The 7,182-nt window shown below is 48.2% G+C and overlaps 2 protein-coding genes across 2 annotated transcripts in view; both read left to right on the forward strand.

The window, feature by feature from the left end:
• The window catches only part of EMH_0046300 (uncharacterized protein), a gene marked incomplete at both ends in the record, with an annotated part of 4,435 nt that extends 1,345 nt beyond the window's left edge, over window positions 1-3,090 (forward strand). Inside the window, 4 exon segments of the mRNA XM_013496150.1 lie at window positions 1-247; window positions 469-480; window positions 484-2,095; window positions 2,602-3,090. Coding sequence (XP_013351604.1) covers window positions 1-247; window positions 469-480; window positions 484-2,095; window positions 2,602-3,090 — 2,360 coding nt within the window.
• Window positions 3,091-4,283: 1,193 nt separating this feature from the next.
• Window positions 4,284-7,046, forward strand: EMH_0046310 (uncharacterized protein; the record flags this gene model as incomplete). Its single annotated transcript, XM_013496151.1, has 2 exons — window positions 4,284-5,479; window positions 6,437-7,046. 2 exons carry the CDS (start codon window positions 4,284-4,286, stop codon window positions 7,044-7,046), a joined length of 1,806 nt encoding a protein of 601 aa, XP_013351605.1.
• Between the last annotated feature and the right edge of the window lie 136 nt (window positions 7,047-7,182).

A 7,182-nucleotide genomic window follows, 5' to 3' on the forward strand; every position in this document is an offset into this window, starting at 1 on the left:
CTGCAACGGGCTCGGATCAGCTGTCTGTCTCCTCTGTCTCTTCTGTCTCTCCTGCTGCTGCTGCTGCTGCTGCTGCTGCTGCTGCTGCTGCTGGTGGCCATGAGGATGCTGTTGATGTGCTGCTGCAGCAGCTGCAGAGCAGCCCGAATGAGATGCGGGTGCTGCCGCAGCGAATCCCTTCTTTGCTGCTGCAGCTGCAGCTGCTGCAGCAGCTGCAGCAGGAGTTGCTGTTCCGTTCTGCCTTAAGGTATCAACGGCAGCAGCAGCTGCTGCTGCTGCGGCGAGCAGCGCATGCACAGTATACAGATGAAAGCATAAAAGCTGCTGCTGCAGTGCTGCTGGGGGTGTTGCGCCCAGCTCTGAATTCCCTGCAGCAGCAGCAGCAGCAGCAGCAGCAACAGCAGCAGCAGCAGCTGCTGCTGCTGCAGCAGCAGCAGCAATTGTCTTCTTTTTCCTTCACTGATTCAGGTTCTTTTGGCCTANGCTGCTGCTGCTGCAGCAGCAGCAGCAATTGTCTTCTTTTTCCTTCACTGATTCAGGTTCTTTTGGCCTACATAAACCTGCGTTCGATGCTGAGGCGTATGATCCCGAGCCCCTCATTCAGCTGCTGCTGTCGTCTGCTGCTGCTGCTGCAGCAGATTGCTACCTTAATCAATGCAAAACTGCAGCAACAGCAGCTGGATCATCAGCAGCAAACAACAAAATGCAGCAGCAACAACAACAGCAACAGCAGCAGCAGCAGCAGCAGAAGCAGCAGGAAGAAAGAGCAACAGACACAGACAAACGCGGAGACGACGCAGATGTAGAAGGGAGAGAAACAGCCTCAAACAGCAGCAGCAGCAACAGCAGCAGCAACAGCAGCAGCAGCAGCAGCAACAGCAGCAGCAGCAACAGCAGCAGCAGCAGCAGCAGTTTTGTGGCTGAGGATGATGATGAAGACAGTGAGAGCCGTCGTTTGTGTGTGTCTGCTGTAGAGGATTTGCTGCAGGGAGGACCAGCAGCAGCAGCAGCAGCAGCAGCAGCAGCAGGAGCAGCAACAACAACAGCAGCAGCAGGAGCAGCAGCAGCAGCAGCAGGAGTTGGTGTGGTTGATTGGGGTGTATCTGCAGCAGCAACTGAAGCAGCTGGTCTCCCCTTTCCTACAGCTCGTAGCCGTTCTATATTTCGTTACGGTGTACATGCAGCTGCTGCTCTGCATGCAGCAGCAGCAGCAGAAAGCAGTTTGCTGCAGTTGAAATATAAAGATATTGTTTGTCTCCACGATATTCTTGTTGCTGTGCAGCTATACAGAGAACACAAAATTACAAACACACAGCTGCTGCTGCTGCTGCAGCAGTTCAGCAGCAGCAGACTGTGCACCCCAGGCACCACAGACATGCAGCGAGCTACGCTGCCTTTGGGTGTACATACACCTCAATCCCCCCACGAAGCATTCACTGCAGCAGCAAACGCAGCAGCAGCAGCAGCAGCAGAAGCAGCAGTAGAGGATGCTGCTGCTCCTCCTCCCGCTGGTGCTGCCGCTGCTGCTGGTCCTGCAGCACCAGCAGCAGCAGCAGCAGCAGCAGCAGCAGCAGCAGGGAATACAGCAGGATTTATAAAGGTCGCGAACCCAGCAGTTGCCCCTGCATTGCCTTGCTGCTGCCGCGTGCTGCTGCAGCACCACTGCGATCTGCATGCATGCGCTGCAGGCATAGAGGCTAGTGTGGGGCCGGAGGAAGAAACAGCAGAAACAGCAGCAGCAGCAGCAGCAGCAGGAGGAACAGCAGCAGCAGCAGCAGCAGCAACAGATAGGTGGCGGGGGGTCAACCCCTATCCCCATACAGACGGCATCCAGGCGCTCCTGGCGCTGCTGAAGGAGGAGCTGCAGCGAGGAGATGCAGCAGCAGCAGCAGCAGCAGCAACAACAGCAGCAGCAGCAGCAGGAGGAGGAAGACACAATAGAAGGGTGAGAGACACCGCCTTTCTGCCTCAGGCTGTAGTTGATGAGCTGGCAGAGTCTCTCTTCCTAACACACGAGCTGCTGCTGCTACCCGCAAGAAAACCCAGCAGCAGCAGCAGCAGCAGCAGCAGCAGCAGCAGCAACCGCGACCTAGAGGTATCTGTGGGTCGTTCTGCGTCTGGCGGTGCATCCCAGGCAGTTTGCGGTGTGTCATCAGCAGCAGAAATAAATACAACAGCAGCAGCAGCAGCAGCAACAGCAACAGCAGCAGCAACAGCAGCAGCAACAGCAGCAACAGACTGTGTTTTGTCTTCTCCTTTTCTTCCTCCCTTTTGTCTATCTAGACACCTCCATTGTTTTATAAGAAAGGATTTGCTGCTAGCTGAGGAGGATGTGCTGCAGCAGCAGCNTCTAGACACCTCCATTGTTTTATAAGAAAGGATTTGCTGCTAGCTGAGGAGGATGTGCTGCAGCAGCAGCTGCAGCGTCACGCATGGCAGGAGTTGCTGCAGCAGCAGCAGCGCATGCAAGCTGCTGCTGCTGCAGCCCCATCTCCTGCTGCTGCTGCTGCTGGTGCTGCTGCTGCAGGTGCTGGTGCTGCTGCTCCTCTCTATTCTCCCTACCCCCGCTGCCCCCCCTTTGATTTGCCTCTGTCTATGCAGACAGCTCTTCCTATAGAAATGCAAGAAGGCATCAGCAGCAGCAAATGGCGACGGCTGCTGTGGGGTGTTGCTGTCAACGGGGCTGTTATTGCTGACCTGCTGAGACACTGGGATCTCCCGCTGCTGCAGCGCATGCGAGAGACACAAGACACGCAGCAGCAGCAGCAGCACCAGCAGCAGCAGCAGCAGCACCAGCAGCAGCAGCAGCAGCAGCAGCAGGGAGAGCAAGAAGAAGGGGATCGGGATCGGGATCGAGTTAGCGGGGGGCAGATGCTGCGTGTAGAGGACCTGCCTGGGGATGCCCCTGGTGCTGTGTCTGCTGAGCTGCAGCGTTTGCTGCTGCTGCTGCAGCAGCAGCAGCAGCAGATCCCTCTTCATTTCTCTCTATTTGTTAATATGCAGCAGCGGCAGCAGGAAGAACGCCGCATGCAGGCAGAGAGGCAGCAGCTGCTGGATAGCATAGCCAGGGCTATGCGTAGACGGGGATGATATATATATACTTTTATTTTTGTTTTTTTTTATTCTTGTTTTACTTTGTTTTGTTTTCTTCTTTATTTATCTTATATTTTATTATATTTTATTTTATTATTTTATTTTCTTCTATTATTATAAGCTTTTAGACTCCACTGTATGACGAGGTTTTTTCTTTGGTTATGCAGGCACAGCAGCATGCAGCAACAACAAAATGAATAAACAGTTTGCTGCTGCTGCATTGCTGCTGGTGCTGCTGCTGCTGCATGCAGCAGCAGCGGCAGTTAGAAACCCTATACTCTTCATTTTGTTATCTGTGTAGCTGCTGTCTCGGGCAAAAGAAATATCGCATGCATGCATGCATGCATGTGAAGCAGCTAGTTAGCCCTGCATGCAGAATGCATGCAAACATGCGTGCTAGTCAAGGGTTTAGGGTTTCGGGTGTGTTGTTAAGAATAATAAGAGGAACGGAGTACTGCAAGTCTATAGAAACACAGGATTCAATTGAGGTATTATGAAGGGTAAGTAGTGAAATAAAAAATTAAATGATTAAAATAATATAATGTATTTAATATAAATATAAATAACTGCAATGAGACAACAAATATCGAGGGTAACGAGCGCTGTAGACAGAGGTGAGATGCTGCGTACAGGCGAGGATTCTGCGTGGATTTTTGGCTATACAAAATATTTTATTAGTATATTAAAGTTGTTATGAGTTTAAATTATATAATTTAAAAATATTATATAAATATAAAGTGTTTTTTCTACTCGTTCAGTTGTACAGATACAACAGCGGGGCCCGAAACGCCTGCATGCATGCAAAAGAGTGGAAGCCGGTTGTTAAATGCAGAAATTGAAATTTGAAATTTCGATTCATAGAAACATTTTAAAATATTATTTTCAATTAAAAAAATATATTTTCGGGGAAAATTCAAAAAATTTTTTTTTTCTGAATTTTCACAAATTTGAATGCAGCAGAGCTGAAAAAGAAAGCTGCACAGAAAGGCTCCGATCTAGTAACCCTAGCCGCCTCGATGAACCGGAAATAAAATATAAATGCAATTAAAACTAGGGTTTAGGGTTTAGGCTTTAGGGTTTAGGGTTTAAAGTGTTTAAAAGAGGATGTTTCCGCTCGCGTGAAGGATGCGGGTTTGCGGTGGTTTTTGTTTTTCATTGCATCGACTTTCTCGGGTGTACGTACACCTCAGATGAGCACCATGGCGCCTTCGGCTGCGGTGGAGCGTTTGTCAACTCATTTGTTTCGTCATTTCTTTTCTTTAAATGTTTCTTTCTTTTCTTCTGTTTCTTGTATACACCCGCAGCCGCTTTCTCCTCTCACCGCCTCCTGCTGCCTCTCTCTCCCCCCCCGTTGTTTCTTCTCTTCATTGCAGCCACCACTGAAACCAGAACACGAGCTGCAGCGACAGAAGAAAGCCGAAAACCCAGCAGCAAGCGGCCGACATCCACCCACCGCAGAAAAGCCGAACGAATCCCCAGCAGCAGCAACAACAGCAGCAGCAGCAGCTGCAGCAGCAGAAGTTGATGATCACCTGGAGGGTCATTCTGCTGCACTAGAGGATGATCCTGACGAAACCCAAGAACGAGAAGAAACAGAAGAAACAGAAGAAGAAGAAGATGAATATTTAAATATAGAAGCGGGGGACCTCAGTGACTGCCCCCCAGCCCTACGTGAGTTCGTCTTCAGCAACCCGCCGCCGCTTTCTTATTCTGTAGACCCCGCGGATCTGAGTACAGACCAAATCAAAGCAGTTGTTAACACCCTTCTCAACAGGGACAGCAGCAGCACTGCAGCAGCAGCAGCAGCAGCAGCAGGCGGTGCAACTGCAGCACCAGCAGCAGCAGCAGCAGCAGCAGAAAAAGATACAGCAAAAACACACAGCAGTCAGGTGTATACTGAGCCTTCTCGCTGGTGCTCTGAAATATATCAACCAGAAACAGAAGAACAGTGGCTGCAGTACCCAGAGCCAAACGTGCTGTGGCCTAATCCCCTGCTGCACAACCACCGCCTGCAGCCTTTCGCATGCACTCTACCTACAACAGCAGCAGCACCAGCAGCAGCACCAGCAGCAGCAGCAGCAGCAGGAGCAGGAGGAGCAAAGGAAACCAACACATCTTCTGGTGGTGTTCGTGCTGCTGCTGCTAATGGTGATGATGCTGGTTCTGCTGCAGCAACAGCAGCAGCAGCAGCAGCAACGGCAGCAGCAGGAAGAGATCTGAATGCATTGCAGCTACGAGCGAATAGGCTGCGGCTTGAAGGCTTATGGAAGCACTGCGGGGTGTATGGGGTGTCTTGGGATGAGCTGGATGGGGTGTATGTACAGTTTCGTCAGCAGCAGCAGCAGCAGCAGCAGCGGTGGATAGAGAGAAAGCAGCAAATCCTAGAGTATGCTGCTGTTGTATGTACAAGGAGACTAAGAGCACAAAGAAAAGAATATCTAAAACAAGTGGGAGTCGATATAAATGAAATAAATGAAGAAGATAGAGAACATATACTGCTGCCGAGGTCTCTATTCAGACGAATGACACGCAAGTAAGCTTTTCAGGTGTATACGCACCTCAACGAGCTGCCTATACACCCCAGTATAGTATATATTTATTGTTTATATAAAACACAAAAGTAAAACAACAGTCAACAAACTACTGCTGCTGTCTTTGCTGCTGTTTGTGCTGCTGATGCTGCTCGAATTGCTGCTGTTGCTGCTGCTGCAATTGCTGCTGCTGCTGCTGCTGCAATTGCTGCTGCTGCTGCTGCTGCAATTGCTGCTGCTGCTGCTGATGATGATGATGGGGTGTCTCGCTGTTGCTGCTGTGCTTTTCGTTTTTGTATTCATATGCATGCAGTAATATATTTGTTTTTGTTTTTTTTTGTCTTTTGCTTTTTGTATTTGTTATTTTAATTTTATGTTTTTTTGTTTTCTTTATTTTCTTTCGTTTCTTTTTTTTTTCCTCTTTTTTGGGTTTTGTAGTTTTTTAACGTTTTGTTTTATTTATTTTTTATTTTTCATTTTATTTGTGTGTTATTATATTGTCTTTTGTTTTATTTATTTTTTCTTGTTTTTGTTTGTTTTTTATATTTATTTTTTTGTTTTCTTTTCTGTTTTCTTTCGTTTCCCTTCCGTGTATTATTTCTACTTCACTAATTTTATTTACATATAAACATATTTGTTATTTATAAATACTAAATTATTTATTTATATATTTATTTATTTATTTATTTTTATTTTTATTTTTATTTTTATTTTTATTTATACAGGTTATACTACCGATGGCACGATGCTTATTTTGCTGCTTTTCGTGCTGGGGGGCTGCAGCAGCTGCTGCGGGGGTTTATTACTCTCAGGATGCTGCAGCGAGAGACAAACGAAAGAAATCTCTATCTAAACCCTAGTCCTGCTGCTGCTGCTGCTGCTGCTGCTGCTGCTCCTGCTGCTGCTGCTGGGGGTGGGGGTGGGAGGGGTGGTGCTAGAGATCATAGAACGGCAGCAAGGAAAGGAAAAGAAAAGAGAGAAGATGCAGCAGCAACTGCAGCAGCAGCAACAACAGCAGCAACAGCAGCAACAGCAGCAGCAGCAGCAGCAAACCAAATACAACTCGAATTGCAGCTGCAGCGAATCCTCGCACGCAAATTCCGCAGACAGCCCGTGGGCAGCAAAATGACGCAGCAGCAGCAGCAGCAGCAGCAGCAGCAGCAGCAGAAAAAGCAGCAGCAGCAGCAGCAGCGAGAGGGGGAGGGGGCCCCCAAGGCCGAACCCCCTAAAGAAATAGAGGGAGAGGAGACACAGGGGGCCCCCCTGGTGCATGCAGAAAATTCGCTGCATGCAGAAGCAGCAGCAGCAGCAGCAGCAACAGCAGCAGCAGCAGAAGCAGCAGCAGCAGATGAGGGGGTTTGGGATTTTACTGGGGTTGGGCCTCCAGGCCGGCGACAAAAAAACAAAAATATAAAACTTTAATTTATTTAATTATTTATTTATTTGTTTGTTTATTTATTTATTTTTGTTCGTTTGTCTATTTATTTATTTACTTGTAAATGAAGATACATAGGCTCATAGATACAACTATATATATATATATATATATATATATATA

Source organism: Eimeria mitis, genomic scaffold, assembly GCF_000499745.2.
Source record: "Eimeria mitis Houghton genomic scaffold, Emh_scaff1948, whole genome shotgun sequence".
In the NCBI taxonomy this organism is placed as follows: domain Eukaryota; phylum Apicomplexa; class Conoidasida; order Eucoccidiorida; family Eimeriidae; genus Eimeria; species Eimeria mitis.